The 22,907-nt window shown below is 46.7% G+C and overlaps 1 protein-coding gene and 1 long non-coding RNA gene across 9 annotated transcripts in view; one reads left to right on the top strand and one right to left on the bottom strand.

Annotated features, from left to right (window-relative positions):
• LOC118373507 (platelet-derived growth factor D-like) overlaps positions 1–18,784 on the top strand; it is a 75,489-nt gene extending 56,705 nt beyond the window's left edge. Inside the window, exons 4-7 of the mRNA XM_035759642.2 lie at positions 3,204–3,257; positions 3,594–3,801; positions 15,709–15,923; positions 18,459–18,784. Of these exons, the coding sequence (XP_035615535.1) occupies positions 3,204–3,257; positions 3,594–3,801; positions 15,709–15,923; positions 18,459–18,593 (612 nt within the window). The 3' untranslated portion in view covers positions 18,594–18,784. The remainder of the gene's footprint in view (positions 1–3,203; positions 3,258–3,593; positions 3,802–15,708; positions 15,924–18,458) is intronic.
• A 2,927-nt stretch (positions 18,785–21,711) lies between these two features.
• Positions 21,712–22,448, bottom strand: LOC127908766 (uncharacterized). 8 transcript variants are annotated; one of them, XR_008068367.1, is made up of 4 exons: positions 22,305–22,418; positions 22,127–22,197; positions 21,887–21,993; positions 21,712–21,813 (listed from the first exon to the last, which is right to left on the bottom strand). It is a non-coding gene; the product is annotated as an uncharacterized LOC127908766 (long non-coding RNA). The 8 variants fall into 8 exon arrangements; XR_008068363.1 differs by having other exon boundaries at positions 21,748–21,849; positions 22,341–22,448; XR_008068365.1 differs by having other exon boundaries at positions 21,748–21,849; positions 22,127–22,233; positions 22,341–22,435.
• Positions 22,449–22,907: the final 459 nt, after the last annotated feature.

A 22,907-nucleotide genomic window follows, 5' to 3' on the forward strand; every position in this document is an offset into this window, starting at 1 on the left:
ATAAATAAATAAATACATCCTCATCATTCTACACACAATACCCCATAATGACAAAGCCAAAATGTTTGCAAATGTTTGAATACTTTCCGAATGCACTGCACACACACACACACACACACACACACACACACACACACACACACACACACACACACACACACACACACACACACACACACACACACACACACACACACACACACACACACACACACACACACACACACACACACACAAGCTCAACAACACAATGCAATAACATGACCATGACTGAACGCTGTAGTGCTTTTCTTCATTTCCTTATCGAGGAATCCTCTAGAACCAGTGATTCTAGCTTAGGGAATTTGGACTCCCAAGTCGCGCAGCGGTCTAAGGCACTGCATCTCAGTGCTAGAGGTGTTACTACAGACACCCTGGTTCAATTCCAGGCTGTCTCACAACCGGCCGTGATTGGCCCAGCATTGTCTGGGTCTAGCTGGTGTAGGCAGTCATTGTAAAATACAACTTTTTTTCTTAACTGACTTGCTTAGATAAAACAATTGTGGAGTTCCTCAGAACATCCAATCCACCCATGGAAGAAATATGATCCAGGAACGCTACTCTGTTCCCAGACACTCCCAGATGTTGACAGGCTCTGCAGCTGTTCTGGACCCATTGAGGTTTTCCCATAAATACATACATAAATGGATATTCCCAGAAACCAACATCTCCTCCAGAAAGAACATGTCTGAGAGGAGGTATTACAGACACATTATTAGTAGCAGGTGCAGGGAAACACAAGTCAATTATGGCAATACACATTTTTATTGCAATATCTGTTCATTTTTGTTTCACCCTGAAAGCACTGCTCCCCAAACTCTTCTTACCCCGTGACCATCTCCTGAAAACGTTTCTACCCAGGAGGACCTAGTCTAGTCTGTCACGACCCTCCAGCTACCAGACGTGGTTTCATGTCCCTGTTGACCTACTCTCTAAAGGCACTGTAAACTGTTCTTCCTATGAAAAGTCCCAGGTGCGTGTGTGTGCCCTTAGCCCAGCTGTCCCTGCATTCCCCTCTGAAGCACAGGACTGTAGGACAGTTTACTGAATCTGACTGCTTATTGCCTAATAAGGTCAGATGCTGACAGAGATACACATCTGGGGCTGCTGCAGGGGCCACACACACACACACACACACACACACACACACACACACACACACACACACACACACACACACACACACACACACACACACACACACTATGAGCCTCATTTATGAGGAAGTCTACACACACACACACACACACACACTCACACACACACACACACACACACACACACACACACACACACACACACACACACACACACACACACACACACACACACACACACACACACACACACACACACACACACACACACATACCCCAGCTGTGTATGAAGTCAGAGGTTCCTATCAAAGCACAGTGTGTATCTGTGGGTTGCACACGAGAAACAGATGCTTTAAAATGAAAGATTAGTCACTAAACTTTTTAAGTCATCTCTGATTTCATATGACACACCCACACATACATTCGAAGGCTCAGACATAATATAGACACACACACACAGCATGCACAAATACAGTATAACACACACACACATTTGCAGACTCATACATAACATGAACACACACACACAGAGTACACACAGTTTTTTAAGTGGGTTCAGACTGCATGTTATGCAGATGTATAGTTCTTCCCTCAGGTTCACTATGAACTGCAGAGTGTGTTTTTTGGAGAGCCATCACCCATTACATAGAATATAATACCAACCAGAGGCAGTTGCACATCTGCAAGGGGTGTGTTCACAAGTCACTTTTCACAAACAGTGAGTGTGTTGTCTCTCCTCTCCTCTACATAGAGCACCTCATCTCTCTGTGTCTGATGAAGGGGTCTGTGAGGAGAACAGACCCAAGATTTCTAAACCCTTGTCTTAAACTCAGGGCAGTGAGAGAAAAAGCTCATGAAAGCATTTGAACATGTTTAATTCACTCACATACTTCATATGCAAGTTTCAGTATTGATTATTTTAAACCCAACTTTTTATAACCGTAATCTATAACCGTAATCTATAAATTTATAACCGTTTATAACCGTTTTTATAACCGTAATCTCAGTAGGAAATATGCTAACATGATTTACATTGCTAAATAGGTAGCTAGCTAAATTAGTTCCTAGCAACAAACATCTTAAGAAGATTCGTAAGAAGATATTTGAGATATCTTAAGATATTGTTGAGGAATTGCTCTTACGAACGATCTTATGTATTTAGTATTTTTTCCTAAGAAACTTCTTAAGGGTCAGACCCCTGATCAATTTTCGCCTAAAAGGACATACCCAAATCTAACTGCCTGGAGCTCAGGACCTGAAGCAAGGATATGCATATTCATGATACCATTTGAAAGAAAATACTTTGAAGTTTGTGGAGTGTCGGGGAATATAACACGTTAGATCTGGTAAAAGATAATAATGAAATGCAAGGAAAAGGCCACAATATATTATTCCAGTTTAGGTGCAATTTAGATTCCGGCCTCTAGATGGCAGAAGTGTATGTGCAAAGTTTTAGGCTTATCCAATGAACCATTGCATTTCTGTCCAAAATGTTGTATCAAGTCTGCCCAAATGTGCCTAATTGGTTAATTGATACATTTTCAAGTTCATTGCTGTGCACTCTCCTCAAACAATAGCATGGCATTAGTTCACTGTAATAGCTACTGTAAATTGGACAGTGCAGTTAGATTAATAATAATGTAAGCATTCTGCCCATATCAGATATGTCTATGTCTTGGGAAATGTTCTTGTTACTGTACTTCCAACCTCATGCTAATCACATTAGCACACTTTAGCTCAACTGTCCCATGTGGAGGGTCACAGATCCCATAGTTAAGTTATTGCGGAAGAAGTGTTGTGTGAATCTGGGCCCTGGAGAGGAACACTGCTCAATCATTAGGGACTGTCTGTAAACTTATCTCAGCAGCTTTGTAGCAAACTCCCATTAGCACAATGTTAGACATATGAATGCTAATCCAAAACAGACAGACAAATCCTGACCAGCTCCCGATACCATCACCTGGAATTCAACCAGGGATTATCCTGATGTTCTGACAGGAGTTATGTAAACGCACCAGAATAACCCAAATACCACTCCTTCATTCTCTCTCTCCTTCCTTCCTCCAGGATGATTCTCTTCCTGCAGAGTCAAAGACCAACTGGGAGACTGTGACCCTGATGGTGAGTTGGACATGCAAGCATGCTCAACACAAACACACACACCTACCTGTGTTGGCCCCTAACCCTCCTGATCAGCAGCAGGAGAAACTCCTGGTCCCAGCCTGGAGACAGTTAGAGGGCTCTAGTGCCCAGTCATTCGGCTGATTTTAAAAGATCAAGGTTGTCCCCTGACCTTTGTAAAGCTTTCACAAGCACAGTCAGAGGGCAGCTCAGATACTGGTGCTGAGCATTCCATAGACTCACACACACAGAGACACACTAGAATGCTCTCAAAGACTAAAGAAGACCTTGTGTCAGAACTTTTGACCCCCCCCTCCTTCTCCACCCTTCCTCCAGGAGGACAGTCTGTCAGTGTTGGCTCCAGCGGTGACTGATGTTCCTCTGACAGCAGCGGCATTGGACCAGACCATAGCAGCCTTCAACACAGTGGAGCAGCTCCTCCGCCACCTCAACCCTGACAGCTGGAGACAGGACCTGGACAGCTTGTACAGAGAGACAGCCATGTACAGACCCCGGGCCTACCAGCACAACAGACAGAACAAGAGTAATAACATACTGGACATGCGCACACACACGGACACACACACACAAGTGCTTACACACACAAAGAAAAGCCATTTAAACGGAGTACATATTGTGGTCTGTGCTTCACTGAAGGGAAACATTGATAACACAAAGAATTCAGCCTTCCTCCTTCCCTTGCACCAACACTGCGTGTGCAAGTTTCTTAGTCAGCCAGTAGAAAACCTTCAAGGTGACCTTGGGAGTATGAGAGAAGTCAAATGTTCACCCAGCTCTTATAGAGAGACTGGGGCTTCACGGCAAACGTGTGTGTGGTGGAGGGGAAGATGTGTGAAGTTTCTCTGTTGGTGCTTGTTGTAGTTGGTCAGAGGTAAACGTGTATCTTTCCTCCCTCTCAGAGACAACACATGTGATGTGTCAAACACTGTGTTCAACAGACTGGACCAGACACATCACAACACTGTGTTCAACAGACTGGACCAGACACATCACAACACTGTGTTCAACAGACTGGACCAGACACATCACAACACTGTGTTCAACAGACTGGACCAGACACATCACAACACTGTGTTCAACAGACTGGACCAGACACAACACAACACTGTGTTCAACAGACTGGACCAGACACATCACAACACTGTGTTCAACAGACTGGACCAGACACATCACAACACTGTGTTCAACAGACTGGACCAGACACATCACAACACTGTGTTCAACAGACTGGACCAGACACAACACTATGTTCAACAGACTGGACCAGACACATCACATCACTGTGTTCAACAGACTGGACCAGACACATCACATCACTGTGTTCAAAAGACTGGACCAGACACATCACATCACTGTGTTCAACAGACTAGACCAGACACATCACATCACTGTGTTCAACAGACTGGACCAGACACATCACAACACTGTGTTCAACAGACTGGACCAGACACATCACAACACTGTGTTCAACAGACTGGACCAGACACATCACTGTGTTTAACAGACTGGACCAGACACATCACTGTGTTTAACAGACTGGACCAGACACATCACTGTGTTCAACAGACTGGACCAGACACATCACATCACTGTGTTCAACAGACTGGACCAGACACATCACAACACTGTGTTCAACAGACTGGACCAGACACATCACAACACTGTGTTCAACAGACTGGACCAGACACATCACAACACTGTGTTCAACAGACTGGACCAGACACATCACAACACTGTGTTCAACAGACTGGACCAGACACATCACAACACTGTGTTCAACAGACTGGACCAGACACATCACAACACTGTGTTCAACAGACTGGACCAGACACATCACATCACTGTGTTCAACAGACTAGACCAGACACATCACATCACTGTGTTCAACAGACTGGACCAGACACATCACATCACTGTGTTCAACAGACTGGACCAGACACATCACATCACTGTGTTCAAAAGACTGGACCAGACACATCACATCACTGTGTTCAACAGACTAGACCAGACACATCACATCACTGTGTTCAACAGACTGGACCAGACACATCACAACACTGTGTTCAACAGACTGGACCAGACACATCACAACACTGTGTTCAACAGACTGGACCAGACACATCACTGTGTTCAACAGACTGGACCAGACACATCACTGTGTTTAACAGACTGGACCAGACACATCACTGTGTTCAACAGACTGGACCAGACACATCACATCACTGTGTTCAACAGACTGGACCAGACATATCACAACACTGTGTTCAACAGACTGGACCAGACACATCACAACACTGTGTTCAACAGACTGGACCAGACACATCACAACACTGTGTTCAACAGACTGGACCAGACACATCACAACACTGTGTTCAACAGACTGGACCAGACACATCACAACACTGTGTTCAACAGACTGGACCAGACACATCACAACACTGTGTTCAACAGACTGGACAATACACATCACAACACTGTGTTCAACAGACTGGACCAGACACATCACAACACTGTGTTCAACAGACTGGACCAGACACAACACTATGTTCAACAGACTGGACCAGACACATCACATCACTGTGTTCAACAGACTGGACCAGACACATCACAACACTGTGTTCAACAGACTGGACCAGACACATCACAACACTGTGTTCAACAGAATGGACCAGACACATCACAACACTGTGTTCAACAGACTGGACCAGACACATCACAACACTGTGTTCAACAGACTGGACCAGACACATCACATCACTGTGTTCAACAGACTAGACCAGACACATCACATCACTGTGTTCAACAGACTGGACCAGACACATCACAACACTGTGTTCAACAGACTGGACCAGACACATCACAACACTGTGTTCAACGGACTGGACCAGACACATCACTGTGTTCAACAGACTGGACCAGACACATCACTGTGTTCAACAGACTGGACCAGACACACTGACCAGACACATCTGTGTGTTTAACAGACTGGACCAGACACATCACAACACTGTGTTCAACAGACTGGACCAGACACATCACAACACTGTGTTCAACAGACTGGACCAGACACATCACAACACTGTGTTCAACAGACTGGACCAGACACATCACAACACTGTATTCAACAGACTGGACCAGACACATCACAACACTGTGTTCAACAGACTGGACCAGACACAACACTGTGTTCAACAGACTGGACCAGACACATCACATCACTGTGTTCAACAGACTGGACCAGACACATCACATCACTGTGTTCAACAGACTGGACCAGACACATCACAACACTGTGTTCAACAGACTGGACCAGACACATCACATCACTGTGTTCAACAGACTGGACCAGACACATCACAACACTGTGTTCAACAGACTGGACCAGACACATCACTGTGTTCAACAGACTGGACCAGACACATCACATCACTGTGTTCAACAGACTGGACCAGACACATCACAACACTGTGTTCAACAGACTGGACCAGACACATCACTGTGTTCAACAGACTGGACCAGACACATCACAACACTGTGTTCAACAGACTGGACCAGACACATCACAACACTGTGTTCAACAGACTGGACCAGACACATCACATCACTGTGTTCAACAGACTGGACCAGACACATCACATCACTGTGTTCAACAGACTGGACCAGACACATCACATCACTGTGTTCAACAGACTGGACCAGACACACACTGTGTTCAACAGACTGGACCAGACACATCACAACACTGTGTTCAACAGACTGGACCAGACACATCACAACACTGTGTATAACAGACTGGACCAGACACATCACAACACTGTGTTCAACAGACTGGACCAGACACATCACTGTGTTCAACAGACTGGACCAGACACATCACTGTGTTCAACAGACTGGACCAGACACATCACTGTGTTCAACAGACTGGACCAGACACATCACAACACTGTGTTCAACAGACTGGACCAGACACATCACAACACTGTGTTCAACAGACTGGACCAGACACATCACAACACTGTGTTCAACAGACTGGACCAGACACATCACGACACTGTGTTCAACAGACTGGACCAGACACATCACAACACTGTGTTCAACAGACTGGACCAGACACATCACAACACTGTGTTCAACAGACTGGACCAGACACATCACGACACTGTGTTCAACAGACTAGACCAGACACATCACTGTGTTCAACAGACTGGACCAGACACATCACTGTGTTCAACAGACTGGACCAGACACATCACAACACTGTGTTCAACAGACTGGACCAGACACATCACTGTGTTCAACAGACTGGACCAGACACATCACTGTGTTCAACAGACTGGACCAGACACATCACTGTGTTCAACAGACTGGACCAGACACATCACGACACTGTGTTCAACAGACTGGACCAGACACATCACAACACTGTGTTCAACAGACTGGACCAGACACATCACAACACTGTGTTCAACAGACTGGACCAGACACATCACTGTGTTCAACAGACTGGACCAGACACATCACATCACTGTGTTCAACAGACTGGACCAGACACATCACTGTGTTCAACAGACTGGACCAGACACATCACTGTGTTCAACAGACTGGACCAGACACATCACTGTGTTCAACAGACTGGACCAGACACATCACTGTGTTCAACAGACTGGACCAGACACATCACTGTGTTCAACAGACTGGACCAGACACATCACTGTGTTCAACAGACTGGACCAGACACATCACTGTGTTCAACAGACTGGACCAGACACATCACTGTGTTCAACAGACTGGACCAGACACATCACTGTGTTCAACAGACTGGACCAGACACATCACTGTGTTCAACGGACTGGACCAGACACATCACAACACTGTGTTCAACAGACTGGACCAGACACATCACTGTGTTCAACAGACTGGACCAGACACATCACAACACTGTGTTCAACGGACTGGACCAGACACATCACTGTGTTCAACAGACTGGACCAGACACATCACTGTGTTCAACGGACTGGACCAGACACAACACGGTGTTCAACAGACTGGACCAGACACATCACTGTGTTCAACAGACTGGACCAGACACATCACAACACTATGTTCAACAGACTGGACCAGACACATCACAACAGACTGGACCAGACACTGTGTTCAACAGACTGGACCAGACACATCACTGTGTTCAACAGACTGGACCAGACACATCACTGTGTTCAACAGACTGGACCAGACACATCACAACACTGTGTTCAACAGACTGGACCAGACACATCACTGTGTTCAACAGACTGGACCAGACACATCACAACACTGTGTTCAACAGACTGGACCAGACACATCACATCACTGTGTTCAACAGACTGGACCAGACACATCACAACACTGTGTTCAACAGACTGGACCAGACACATCACATCACTGTGTTCAACAGACTGGACCAGACACATCACATCACGGTGTTCAACAGACTGGACCAGACACATCACTGTGTTCAACAGACTGGACCAGACACATCACATCACTGTGTTCAACAGACTGGACCAGACACATCACAACACTGTGTTCAACAGACTGGACCAGACACATCACAACACTGTGTTCAACAGACTGGACCAGACACATCACAACACTGTGTTCAACAGACTGGACCAGACACATCACAACACTGTGTTCAACAGACTGGACCAGACACATCACAACACTGTGTTCAACAGACTAGACCAGACACATCACAACACTGTGTTCAACAGACTGGACCAGACACATCACAACACTGTGTTCAACAGACTGGACCAGACACATCACTGTGTTCAACAGACTGGACCAGACACATCACTGTGTTCAACAGACTGGACCAGACACATCACTGTGTTCAACAGACTGGACCAGACACATCACATCACTGTGTTCAACAGACTGGACCAGACACATCACAACACTGTGTTCAACAGACTGGACCAGACACATCACATCACTGTGTTCAACAGACTGGACCAGACACATCACACTGTGTTCAACAGACTGGACCAGACACATCACTGTGTTCAACAGACTGGACCAGACACATCACAACACTGTGTTCAACAGACTGGACCAGACACATCACAACACTGTGTTCAACAGACTGGACCAGACACATCACATCACTGTGTTCAACAGACTGGACCAGACACATCACAACACTGTGTTCAACAGACTGGACCAGACACATCACATCACTGTGTTCAACAGACTGGACCAGACACATCACATCACTGTGTTCAACAGACTGGACCAGACACATCACAACACTGTGTTCAACAGACTGGACCAGACACATCACATCACTGTGTTCAACAGACTGGACCAGACACATCATCACTGTGTTCAACAGACTGGACCACACATCACAACACTGTGTTCAACAGACTGGACCAGACACATCACTGTGTTCAACAGACTGGACCAGACACATCACTGTGTTCAACAGACTGGACCAGTGTTCAACAGACTGGACCAGACACATGTGTTCAACAGACTGACCACTGTGTTCAACAGACTGGACCAGACACATCACTGTGTTCAACAGACTGGACCAGACACATCACAACACTGTGTTCAACAGACTGGACCAGACACATCACTGTGTTCAACAGACTGGACCAGACACATCATCACTGTGTTCAACAGACTGGACCAGACACACACATCACTGTGTTCAACAGACTGGACCAGACACATCACAACACTGTGTTCAACAGACTGGACCAGACACATCACATCACTGTGTTCAACAGACTGGACCAGACACATCACATCACTGTGTTCAACACACTGGACCAGACACATCACAACACTGTGTTCAACACACTGGACCAGACACACATCACTGTGTTCAACAGACTGGACCAGACACATCACAACACTGTGTTCAACAGACTGGACCAGACACATCACATCACTGTGTTCAACAGACTGGACCAGACACATCACATCACTGTGTTCAACACACTGGACCAGACACATCACATCACTGTGTTCAACAGACTGGACCAGACACATCACAACACTGTGTTCAACAGACTGGACCAGACACATCACTGTGTTCAACAGACTGGACCAGACACATCACTGTGTTCAACAGACTGGACCAGACACATCACATCACTGTGTTCAACAGACTGGACCAGACACATCACTGTGTTCAACAGACTGGACCAGACACATCACTGTGTTCAACAGACTGGACCAGACACATCACTGTGTTCAACAGACTGGACCAGACACATCACAACACTGTGTTCAACAGACTGGACCAGACACATCACAACACTGTGTTCAACAGACTGGACCAGACACATCACAACACTGTGTTCAACACACTGGACCAGACACATCACATCACTGTGTTCAACACACTGGACCAGACACATCACAACACTGTGTTCAACACACTGGACCAGACACATCACAACACTGTGTTCAACACACTGGACCAGACACATCACAACACTGTGTTCAACAGACTGGACCAGACACATCACGACACTGTGTTCAACAGACTGGACCAGACACATCACAACACTGTGTTCAACAGACTGGACCAGACACATCACAACACTGTTCGCCTTATTCTCTTGTCCTTTATTTCTTCATCACACTTGTCCCTTGTTATTATTTTCTTTCTCCTTTTTCCCTCCTTTTCCCTTCCTTGCTCTTCCATCTTTTTCTCCCTCCACCTGATTGATCTCCTGTTCCGGAGTAAATAGTTGGGATTGGCTAAGACTCCAACTACTGTCAGCAACTCTTATGTGTGTGTGTTGAGTTTATGTACCTCCGTACAAAGCTAAGTGTGTGTTGAGTTTATGTATCTCCATACAGAGCTTACTGTGAACATCTGTGTTTGTGTAAAAGTGCGTGTTTGTGAATCTAGGTTCTGTGTGTGTGTGTGTGTGTGTGTGTGTGTGTGTGTGTGTGTGTGTGTGTGTGTGTGTGTGTGTGTGTGTGTGTGTGTGTGTGTGTGTGTGTGTGTGTGTGTGTGTGTGTGTGTGTGTGTGTGTGCATCTGTGTTTGCATCTCTGTGTGTGTGTGTTTATCCGTGTGCGTCAGTGTGTGTTTATCTGTGTGTGTGTTTATCTGTGTTTCTGCTTATCTGTGTGTGTGTTTATCTGTGTGTGCATCTGTGTGTATGTGTGTTTGCATCTCTCTCTCTCTGTGTGTGTTTGTGTGTCTTTGGTAAGATGGCGCCAATACACACGGCAGGTCTGATTCTAGCTCATTTAGCAACTTTGCGTGTGTTATCTCTTACATTATGTGCCCTGGACGTTTTTTGTGTTATTACATACAGTCGGAAATAGCTTTTGGATATCAGAGCGGTGGTAACTCACCAGCATTACTACCAGAAAATGGACTTTCCCGAATTAGATCCTTTGTTTGTACCCTCCCAGGCAATTTAACTTATCCCAGAGGCTGCTCCAAGACTCCACCGGCAGAGAAAAGGTATTTGAAGTGGACTTCTAGTCTGACTCAGGTGGTGTGTACACCATCCACCGCTTTTGATTATATTACCCGCTAATGTTGTCTCTGGACAATAAAGTAGATGAGGTCAGGGCAAGGATTTGCTTCCAGAGAGACATCAGGGACTTTAACATACTCTGTTTCACTGAATCATGGCTCTCTACGGATATACTGTCCCCGTCCATACAGCTTGCTGGGTTCGCAGTCCATCTCTCTCCAGATATATATATATATATATTTTACCTTTATTTAACCAGGCAAGTCGGTTAAGAACACATTTTTATTTTCAATGACGGCCTAGGAACAGTGAGTTAACTGCCTGTTCAGGGGCAGAACAACATATTTGTACCTGGGTTTGAACTTGCAACCTTCCGTTTACTAGTCCAATGCTCTAACCACTAGGCTACCCTGCCGCCCCATATACTGTCCCCGTCCATACAACCAGCTGGATTATCAGTCCATCTCTCTCCAGATATGCTGTCCCCGTCCATACAGCCAGTTGGGTTCTCAGTCCATCTCTCTCCAAATATGCTGTCCCCGTCCATACAGCCAGTTGGGTTCTCAGTCCATCTCTCTCCAAATATGCTGTCCCCGTCCATACAGCCAGCTTGGTTCTCAGTCCATCTCCCAGATATACTATCCCCGTCCATACAGCCAGCTGGGTGCTCAGTCCATCTCTCTCCAAATGTACTGTCCCCGTCCATACAGCCAGCTGGGTGCTCAGTCCATCTCTCTCCAAATGTACTGTCCCCGTCCATACAGCCAGCTGGGTGCTCAGTCCATCTCTCTCCAAATGTACTGTCCCCGTCCATACAGCCAGCTGGGTGCTCAGTCCATCTCTCTCCAGATGTACTGTCCCCGTCCATACAGCCAGCTGGGTTCTCAGTCCATCTCTCTCCAGATATATTGTCCCTGTCCATACATCCAGCTGGGTTCTCAGTACATCGTGCAGATAGGAATAACAAGCTCTCCGGGAAGAAGAACAGCGGAGGTGTATGTTTCATGATTAACTGCTCATGGTGTGAGTGTGGAAACGTACAGAAACTCAGGTTCCTTTGTTCTCCCGACCAGTCAAAATATTGGACACAGCCACTCATTCAAGCATTTTTCCTAATATTTTTTTTCTTCTCCATTGTACAATTATAGTGAAGACATCAAAACTATGAAATCATGTAGTAACTGAAAAAGTGTTAAACAAATCAAAATATTTTGGGGGTTTCTAACCTCCTTGTCTTTGTGAGACACAAAGAATGTGAAGGATGATCTCTGCATGTGTGGTTCCCACCGTGAAGCATGGAGGAGGAGGTGTGATGGTGTGGGGGTGCTTTGCTGGTGACACTGTCAGTGATTTATTTAGAATTCAAGGCACACTTAACCAGCATAGCTACCACAGCATTCTACAGCGATATGCCATTCCATCTGGTTTGTGCCACAATCATTTGTTTTTCAACAGGACAATGACCCAACACACCTCCAGACTGTGTAAATACTATTTGAGCAAGAAGGAGAGTGATGGAGTGCTGCATCAGATGACCTGGCCTCCACAATCACCCGATCTCAACCCAATTGAGATGGTTTGGGATGAGTTGGACCGCAGAGTAAAGGAAAAGCAGCCAACAAGTGCTCAGCATATGTGGGAACTCCTTCAAGAATTTCTTAAAGCTGTTTGAAAGGATGACAAGAGTGCGCCAAGCTGTCATCAAGACAAAGGATGGCTACATTGAAGAATATATTATATATTTTCACTTGTTCAACGCTTTTTTTGATTCCATGTGTTATTTCATGGGTTTGATGTTTTCACTATTATTCTACAATGTAGAATTTAAAAATAAAGAAAAACCCTTGAATGAGTAGGTGTGTTCAAACTTTTGACTAGTACTGTGTATGTATGTGTGTATATATACATACATACTCCGACATTGCTCGTCCTAATATTTATATATTTCTTAATTCCATTATTTTACATTCAAATGTGTGTATTGTTGTGAATTGTTAGATATTACTGCACTGTTTGAGCTAGAAACACAAGCATTTTGCTACACCTGCAATAACATCTGCTAAATATGTTTATGCGACCAATATGATTTGATCTGTGTGTGTTGTGGCAGTAGCAGGGTTGCTGCATGTCTTTTCCCACATCACACTCTAATTGGAAATTCAACCTGTGCAGCTGAGCAGAAATGTTCCCTAGTCAGCACCTAGCTTTGTTTTCATTCACACACACACACACACACACACACACACACACACACACACACACACACACACACACACACACACACACACACACACACACACACACACACTCTCCTGTCTCTCACTTCCGTTTTGTCCCCCACCACCACCACCTTATTGAAAGCAATCTTTATGCTCTCCTGAAGCCATGTAATCAAGGAACGCAAAGCTCAATCTCTCCCTGGTGTACAGAACCCAGTAACCCTGTTTACACACTTACATACTGACACACACACTCACATGTACTTTACACTTGCGGTCACACACACACACACACACACACACACACACACACACACACACTATTCATTTTCTCTGGAGTGTGTGAGTGACATACTCATTCTGTTCGGAGCGCTCTCTCAGAGCCAGTATCAGAGCAGTGTTCCACACCACTGCCTTTTGGAGATTACACTCATTCTCCTAGACCACTGACACCCCTGCACACACACACACACACACACACACACACACACACACACACACACACACACACACACACACACACACACACACACCCTCCCCTGTTATGCAACATTAGGACAGTATAGGGTCTGTCAGCACGGTGAGAACATAGACCTGCTGTCACGATCCAAGGCAATTCAACATCCGTCCAGCTAACCTGGACGTCTGGAGATGGCTTGAAAACCACCCACTAAGGGCAACGGTGAGCACTTTCACCATCAAGTAGGCGGTTTGCTGGGGCGTTGTGGGCGTATGCCTCAAGCTCCAGCTACAAGGGTCTTGTTCATTTGACGTTTGGATAAACGTGGACACGCGTCGGAATATGAAGTCAAATTGGTAAAACCGTGAGATCTTGTTGGTCTCGATGCACAATTTCTCACTCTCTGATAGGCTAGTCAGAGCCCTCTCCACAGCACGTACACCCATCCTCTCAGATCTACATGATGAGGAGTTAGGGTTGATGATAGCTGCTACTATAGAAGCTGTTCCATCTGTTTCCACACGGATAAATGGTGTCCTGATTTAGTCTTCGCATGAACACATACATACATACATACATACATACATACATACATACATACACACACACACACACACACACACATACATACATACACACATACATACATACATACATACATACATACATACATACATACATACATACATACATACATACATACATACATACATACATACATACATACATACATACATACATTATGCTGCCCATAGGGCCTAGTCTTGTCTGGTATGCTTGCTAGCACACTAGCCAACACTCCAGGAATATTCTGCCTGCACAGACACACTACACATGGATTAGAGCTCTTACTGTCTGTGACACAAACACACCTAGCACCTAGACACAAACACACCTAGAACCTAGACACAAACACACCTAGCACCTAGACACAAACACACCTAGCACCTAGACACAAACACACCTAGCAGACACCAACCCCCCTCTCTCTTCTGTGTTCTTTCCATATCTCTCCTACTCTCATATCTCTCCTACCTACCAGCCTCTCTATTCGCCCCATCTCCTCCTCATTCAGTTCCATGCATTTACATTAAGATGCTTTGTTGAAATTAAACAATGTTGTCAATACAGTTCATTTAAAGGTATTGAGTGTAAATACAAATTGCAATCAGCAATCAATGATGTTCTGTCCTCCCCTTCTCTCCCTCCCTCCCTCCCTTCTCTCCCTCCCTCCCTTCTCTCTCTCCCCCATAGTTGACCTGGACCGTCTGTATGATGACGTGAAGCGCTACAGCTGTACACCTCGGAACTACTCTGTCAACCTGAGGGAGGAGCTGAGGACCACCAACGCCGTGTTCTTCCCACGATGCCTACTGGTGCAGCGCTGTGGGGGGAACTGTGCCTGTGGGACGGACAACTGGAACAGCTGTACCTGCAGCCCGGCCAAGACCAGTGACAAACTACATGAGGTACACACACCATGCCCTGTTATGTAGTATTAGGAATGGCTGTGGTACGGCTGTACCTGTACCCATTGCTGTACCTGTAGCCCAGCCAAGACTTCATATGACTGCTGTGTGTTTCGTCTTTGGCCGATGCCCAGCTCTTAGTTCATGTTTCCTTGCTTTCCTATTTGGCCGCTATAGCTCCCACTCTGCTCTTATCAAGACTGGCTGGGCACGTACAGATGTACAGACGTACAGACGTACAGACGTACAGACGTACAGACAGACAGACAGACAGACAGACAGACAGACAGACAGACAGACAGACAGACATTATAAATATATCTTATTATAAACCAGCTACAGTATAATCAGAGAGGGAGAGAGACAGACTCTGGGCCTAGAACCGCATCGGCAATCAGACAGCACCGCATCGGCAATCAGACAGCACCGCATCGGCAATCAGACAGCACCGCATCGGCAATCAGACAGCAGCAATCAGACAGCATTGCATCGGCAATCAGACAGCAGCAATCAGACAGCAGCAATCAGACAGCACCGCATCGGCAATCCGACAGCACCCCATCGGCAATCAGACAGCAGCAATCAGACAGCACCGCATCGGCAATCAGACAGCACCGCATCGGCAATCAGACAGCACTGCAGCACCAGTCTTTCTCTCCTTCCTTTTCACCTCTTCTGTCTTCTCTCTCAATTCTGTCATTGATACATTTTCTGGAAGCATCTGCCTCTTTATGCTGCTTCTCTGTTTATGCTGTAGAGGTTTGGTGTGTGTGTGAGACAGTAATTTCCTGTCTCCTGTCTCCTACCTGTAGCCTCCCTCTAACACGTTGACCAAATAAGATTAAGATCATATTATTTGTCAATTGTACACAAGGTCCAAACGAAGTTTGAATTCTACTTTATCCCAACCCCTCTGAAAGACGCATGTCGAGGTTGGAGCAAGGGACTGTTATATAGACTACCAGTCAAAAGTTTGGACACACATCTAGTCATTCAAGGGTTCTTCTTTATTTTATACATTGTAGGATAATAGTGAAGACATCAACATTATGAAATAACACATATAAAATTATGTAGTAACCAGCAAAGTGTTAAACAAATTAAAATATATTTTATATTATTCAAAGTAGCCACCCTTTGCCTTGATGACCGTTTTGCACATTCTTGGCATTCTCTCAACCAGCTTCACCTGGAATGCTTTTGTAACAGTCTTGGAGGAGTTCCCACATATGCTGAGAACTTGGCTGCTTTCTTTCACTCTGCCGTCCAACTCATCCCAAACCATCTCAATTGGGTTGAGGTCAGATGATTGTGGAGGCCAGGTCATCTGATGCAACACTCCATCACTCTCCTTCTTGGTCAAATAGCCCTTACACAGCCTGGAGATGTGTTGAAAAACAAATTATTTGGCACTTAAGTCCAAACCAGATGGGACGGCGTATCAAGTCAAATCAAATCATCAAATCAAATCAAATTGTATTTGTCACATACACATGGTTAGCAGATGTTAATGCGAGTGTAGGGAAATGCTGGTGCTTCTAAATCCGACAATGCAGTAATAACCAACAAGTAATCTAACTAACAATTCCAAAACTACTGTCTTATACACAGTGTAAGGGGATAAAGAATCATCACATCTCCTCCTCCATGCTTCATGGTGGGAACCACACATGCAGAGATCATCTGTTTTCCTACTCTGCGTCTCACAAAGGTACACAGTGTTTGGAACCAAAAACCTCAAATTCGGAATGTTCTTGAAATGTGTTTTGAAGTAATAATGGACTGTCGTTTCTCTTTGCTTATTTCAGCTGTTCTTGCCATAATATGGACTTGGTCTTTTACCAAATAGGGCTATCTTCTGTATATCCCCCTACCTTGTCACAACACAACTGATTGGCTCAAACACATTAAGACGGAAAGAAATTCCACAAATTAACTTTTAACAAGGCACACCTGTTAATTGAAATGCATTCCAGGTGACTACCTCATGAAGCTGGTTGAGAGAACCCTCCTGCCGTGTGTGTGTGTGAGCAAGTTGTGAATATAACTGTTCTGAAGTTTGATACGGGAGGGAGGAGATAACTAGTCAAGTTAGCAGCAAGACAACCACCATCTCATTGTTATTCCATTGAAGTTATTTTCTCTCCCCATTTTCTCCTCTCCTCTCCTCCCCTTTCTCCTCTCCTCCCCTTTGCCTTTCTCTTCTCCATTTTCTCCTCTCCTCTCCTCCCCTTTCTCCTCTCCTCCCCTTTGCCTTTCTCTTCTCCACTTTCTCCTCTCCTCTCCTCCCCTTTCTCTCTCCTCTCTTCTCCTCTCCCCTTTTTTCTCTCCTCTGATCCCCTTTGTCTTTCTCTCAATTCTCTGCCTTTCTCTCACCTCTCCTCGCCCTTTCCATTTCTCATCCCCCTTTCTTCCCTGCGTCTCCTCCACATTTCCCCTACACCTTTCTCCTCTCCTCTGCTCTCCACTTTTCCTCCTCTCCTCCCCCTTTTGCCTGTCCTCCCCTTTCCCCTTCTCCCCCCTCCCCCTCTCTAGGTGTTGAAGTATGCTCCTGAGGTGGGAGGTTATTCACGGCGTCAGACAGTTGGTGTCAGCTGGGCCCTAGAGGAGGTCCACTTGACGCACCACGAGCGCTGTGACTGTGTTTGTCCCTCCAGACCACCCCGCTGAGAGACAATGGGACAGGGAGACACAGCTCTGGGACTAACTGCTGTTTATATCTCCATCTCTCTCTCTCTGTAGCGCTCCCCTGCCATCCATCCACATACCAACCTGTTACAAACCTAGTCACCCACAGCCACCCATACCCCTCTTCTGGTCATGAACTGAGCCCTGCTTCCACCCAGCCAAAACCCAAATGTACCCCCACTGAGGTCTGACCCCCCACTACCAAGCCCCCAACATGGCTGATCCACTGAGGTATGACCCCCCCCCCCACTACCTGAGCCCCCAACATGGCTCTGATCCACTGAGGTATGACCCCCCCCCCACTACCTGAGCCCACAACATGGCTCTGATCCACTGAGGTATGACCCCCCACTACCTGAGCCCACAACATGGCTGATCCACTGAGGTATTAACCCCCCACTACCTGAGCCCCCAACATGGCTGATCCACTGAGGTATTAACCCCCCCCACTACCTGAGCCCCCAACATGGCTCCACTGATCCACTGAGCCCCAACATGGCTCTGATCCACCCCCCCCACCACTACCTGAGCCCCCAACATGGCTCTGATCCACTGAGGTATGACCCCCCACTACCTGAGCCCCCAACATGGCTGATCCACTGAGGTATGACCCCCCCACTACCTGAGCCCCCAACATGGCTCTGATCCACTGAGGTATGACCCCCCACTACCCACTACCTGAGCCCCCAACATGGCTCTGATCCACTGAGGTATGACCCCCCCACTACCTGAGCCCCCAACATGGCTGATCCACTGAGGTATGACCCCCCCACTACCTGAGCCCCAACATGGCTGATCCACTGAGGTATGACCCCCCCACTACCCACTACCTGAGCCCCCAACATGGCTGATCCACTGAGGTATGACCCCCCCCCCACTACCTGAGCCCCCAACATGGCTCTGATCCACTGGTATGACCCCCCCCACCACTACCTGAGCCCCCAACATGGCTCTGATCCACTGAGGTATGACCCCCCACTACCTGAGCCCCCAACATGGCTGATCCACTGAGGTATGACCCTCCCCCCCCACTACCTGAGCCCCCAACATGGCTCTGATCCACTGAGGTATGACCCCCTCTGAGCCCCCATGGCTGATCCACTGAGGTATGACCCCCCACTACCTGAGCCCCCAACATGGCTGATCCACTGAGGTATGACCCCCCCCACTACCTGAGCCCCCAACATGGCTCTGATCCACTGAGGTATGACCCCCCCCACCACTACCTGAGCCCCCAACATGGCTCTGATCCACTGAGGTATGACCCCCCCCCCCCACTACCTGAGCCCCCAACATGGCTGATCCACTGAGGTATGACCCCCCCCCCACTACCTGAGCCCCCAACATGGCTCTGATCCACTGAGGTATGACCACTACCTGAGCCCCCAACACCCACTGACCTGAGCCCCCAACATGGCTGATCCACTGAGGTATGACCCTCCCCCCACTACCTGAGCCCCCAACATGGCCCCCACTACCCACTACCTGAGCCCCCAACATGGCTGATCCACTGAGGTATGACCCCCCACTACCTGAGCCCCCAACATGGCTGATCCACTGAGGTATGACCCCCCCATGTGTGTATGACAGGAAGTTGGTGGAAGGGCTCATGTTAATGGCTGGAGCGGATAAGGTGGAATGGTGTCAAATACACAGACCACATGAGTTTGATGCCATTCCATTCCATTCCAGCCATTATTATGAGCATTGGGGAAGGAGGATGGAGAGGCAGAACAGCACTGTTAGCCCAATCACAACCACACACACGTACCCCCCCACCCAGCTGACCCAAGTTTCCCACACCTCCCTAAAGACAACATTATTTATTTGCTTTTCCTGTGAAGTTCTGCTTTGTTCTGTGATGCTGTTGTTTTTCTCGCCCTCCTTCATTTGTCAAAAGGAGGGATATAGCGCCGGGCCGAGTTAAAAACATTCTGTTTTTATGCCTCTCCACAAATACCCCCCCTCCCTCTCCCCTGCTCCGAAAGATCAAAGACGAATGTGTTTGGACCGGAACATTCCGCCCTACGCGACGTTCCGATCATATCAACAGCCAAACCAGAAATGTTCCCAACGTGGAGAATCAGAATTGTAAACCCCAAACGAAGAGCAAGAGAATTGTTCATCCCATATGAAGAGAATTGTTCATCCCATATGAAGAAAGACAGTAGTACACCCCAGGTGGAAGGGTTATGTGTGGTTGGAATTTCTGTAATATTTTATATCTGCAATATTTGCAGGCCTTGTATCTGAACTGCACTATGGAATGGGTGTTAGATCTATTTCGGTTTGGACCTTGAGTTGTGTAGTCTTAATGAACACAGTTTTCAAACAATTAATCCCCAAGCATAATCCACTGAGTCGTCACTATATAATCTTCTGCATTCGTGCGTGTGTGTGTGTGTGTGTGTGTGTGTGTGTGTGTGTGTGTGTGTGTGTGTGTGTGTGTGTGTGTGTGTGTGTGTGTGTGTGTGTGTGTGTGTGTGTGTGTGTGTGTGTGTGTGTGTGTGTGTGTGTGTGGAAAGAATGTGAGAGAGTGTGTGTGTGTGGAAAGAATGTGAGAGAGTCTATCTGTTGCACTGTATCTGTGATCATGTGTGAGAGACGGTGTATCAAAGACCTTGAAACATTCTCAGAACACAAGACCAGTCACTCCCTCCCCGTCTCCCTCACTGTGATATAGAAACAGCAAAGATCTTCTTGCTTCTCCTCTAGGCTTCATAAAGGTCCATTCACATTACACTGAGGAGCTGGCGTCAGCCCCAAACATCAAGTCCTCAGCCATACAGACTGAAGCGCTATTAATACATGCTAAAAAAGCAAAACAGGGCACTGAGAGATGGAGAGGGGAAAATTGTAATTAAGCTTTAAGAAAAGGCTTTGATTAAACATTATGGTGAGCAGAATTATTAAATAGCTAGCTGTTGAGGTGTGTGTGTGTCACGGGATCTGAAACACAGAGTCTCTTCGTACAGAAACATGTACTGGTGAAGGACGATGCTTGTTCATGTGGACTACAGTTGTGGGACTGTCGGGCTCCAAGGTATTAGACACATGACTTTCCCCCGTCTCAGTCCTGTTCACAGACACATTACTTTCCCCCGTCTCAGTCCTGTTCACAGACACATGACTTTCCCCCGTCTCAGTCCTGTTCACAGACACATGACTTTCCCCCGTCTCAGTCCTGTTCACAGACACATGACTTTCCCCCGTCTCAGTCCTGTTCACAGACACATGACTTTCCCCCGTCTCAGTCCTGTTCACAGACACATGACTTTCCCCCGTCTCAGTCCTGTTCACAGACACATGACTTTCCCCCGTCTCAGTCCTGTTCACAGACACATGACTTTCCCCCGTCTCAGTCCTGTTCACAGACACATGACTTTCCCCGTCTCAGTCCTGTTCACAGACACATGACTTTTCTCCCTGTTCACAGACACATGACTTTCTCAGTCCTGTTCACAGACACATGACTTTCCTGTTCCCCGTCTCAGTCCTGTTCACAGACACATGACTTTCCCCCGTCTCAGTCCTGTTCACAGACACATGACTTTCCCCCGTCTCAGTCCTGTTCACAGACACATGACTTTCCCCCGTCTCAGTCCTGTTCACAGACACATGACTTTCCCCGTCTCAGTCCTGTTCACAGACACATGACTTTCCCCGTCTCAGTCCTGTTCACAGACACATGACTTTCCCCCGTCTCAGTCCTGTTCACAGACACATGACTTTCCCCCGTCTCAGTCCTGTTCACAGACACATGACTTTCCCCCGTCTCAGTCCTGTTCACAGACACATGACTTTCCCCCGTCTCAGTCCAGATCATGTTTTTTTTCCATTAGATTTAAAATGGACCCAGTTCTTCGTTTGGTTTGATGTCCTTTCCCATATTCATGTTGTTCTGATTCCTTCTGTGACTGTTCTCATTGTGTATGTCAGTGTCACTGCAGACCACAATTTATAATACATAGCTTACTGTATGCTAGTCTCTCCTTAACCTAATGCCGCAGTCTCTGCAAAACCTATTTATTCAGTTAGGCATGTGTGTGTGTGTGTGTGTGTGTGTGTGTGTGTGTGTGTGTGTGTGTGTGTGTGTGTGTGTGTGTGTGTGTGTGTGTGTGTGTGTGTGTGTGTGTGTGTGTGTGTGTGTGTGTGTGTGTGTGTGTGTGTGTGCGCGCATCCTCTGGCATTGCCAGTTTTCAGCACATTCCTTGACCTCGGGTTGTAAGTGACATTCCACTCTGTTTTTTGTTCAAATAACCGGTTTGTTAATTTCTGTTATCTGAATGTTTTTAA

The sequence above is a fragment of the Oncorhynchus keta genome, chromosome 18 (assembly GCF_023373465.1).
Source record: "Oncorhynchus keta strain PuntledgeMale-10-30-2019 chromosome 18, Oket_V2, whole genome shotgun sequence".
Lineage (NCBI taxonomy): Eukaryota > Metazoa > Chordata > Actinopteri > Salmoniformes > Salmonidae > Oncorhynchus > Oncorhynchus keta.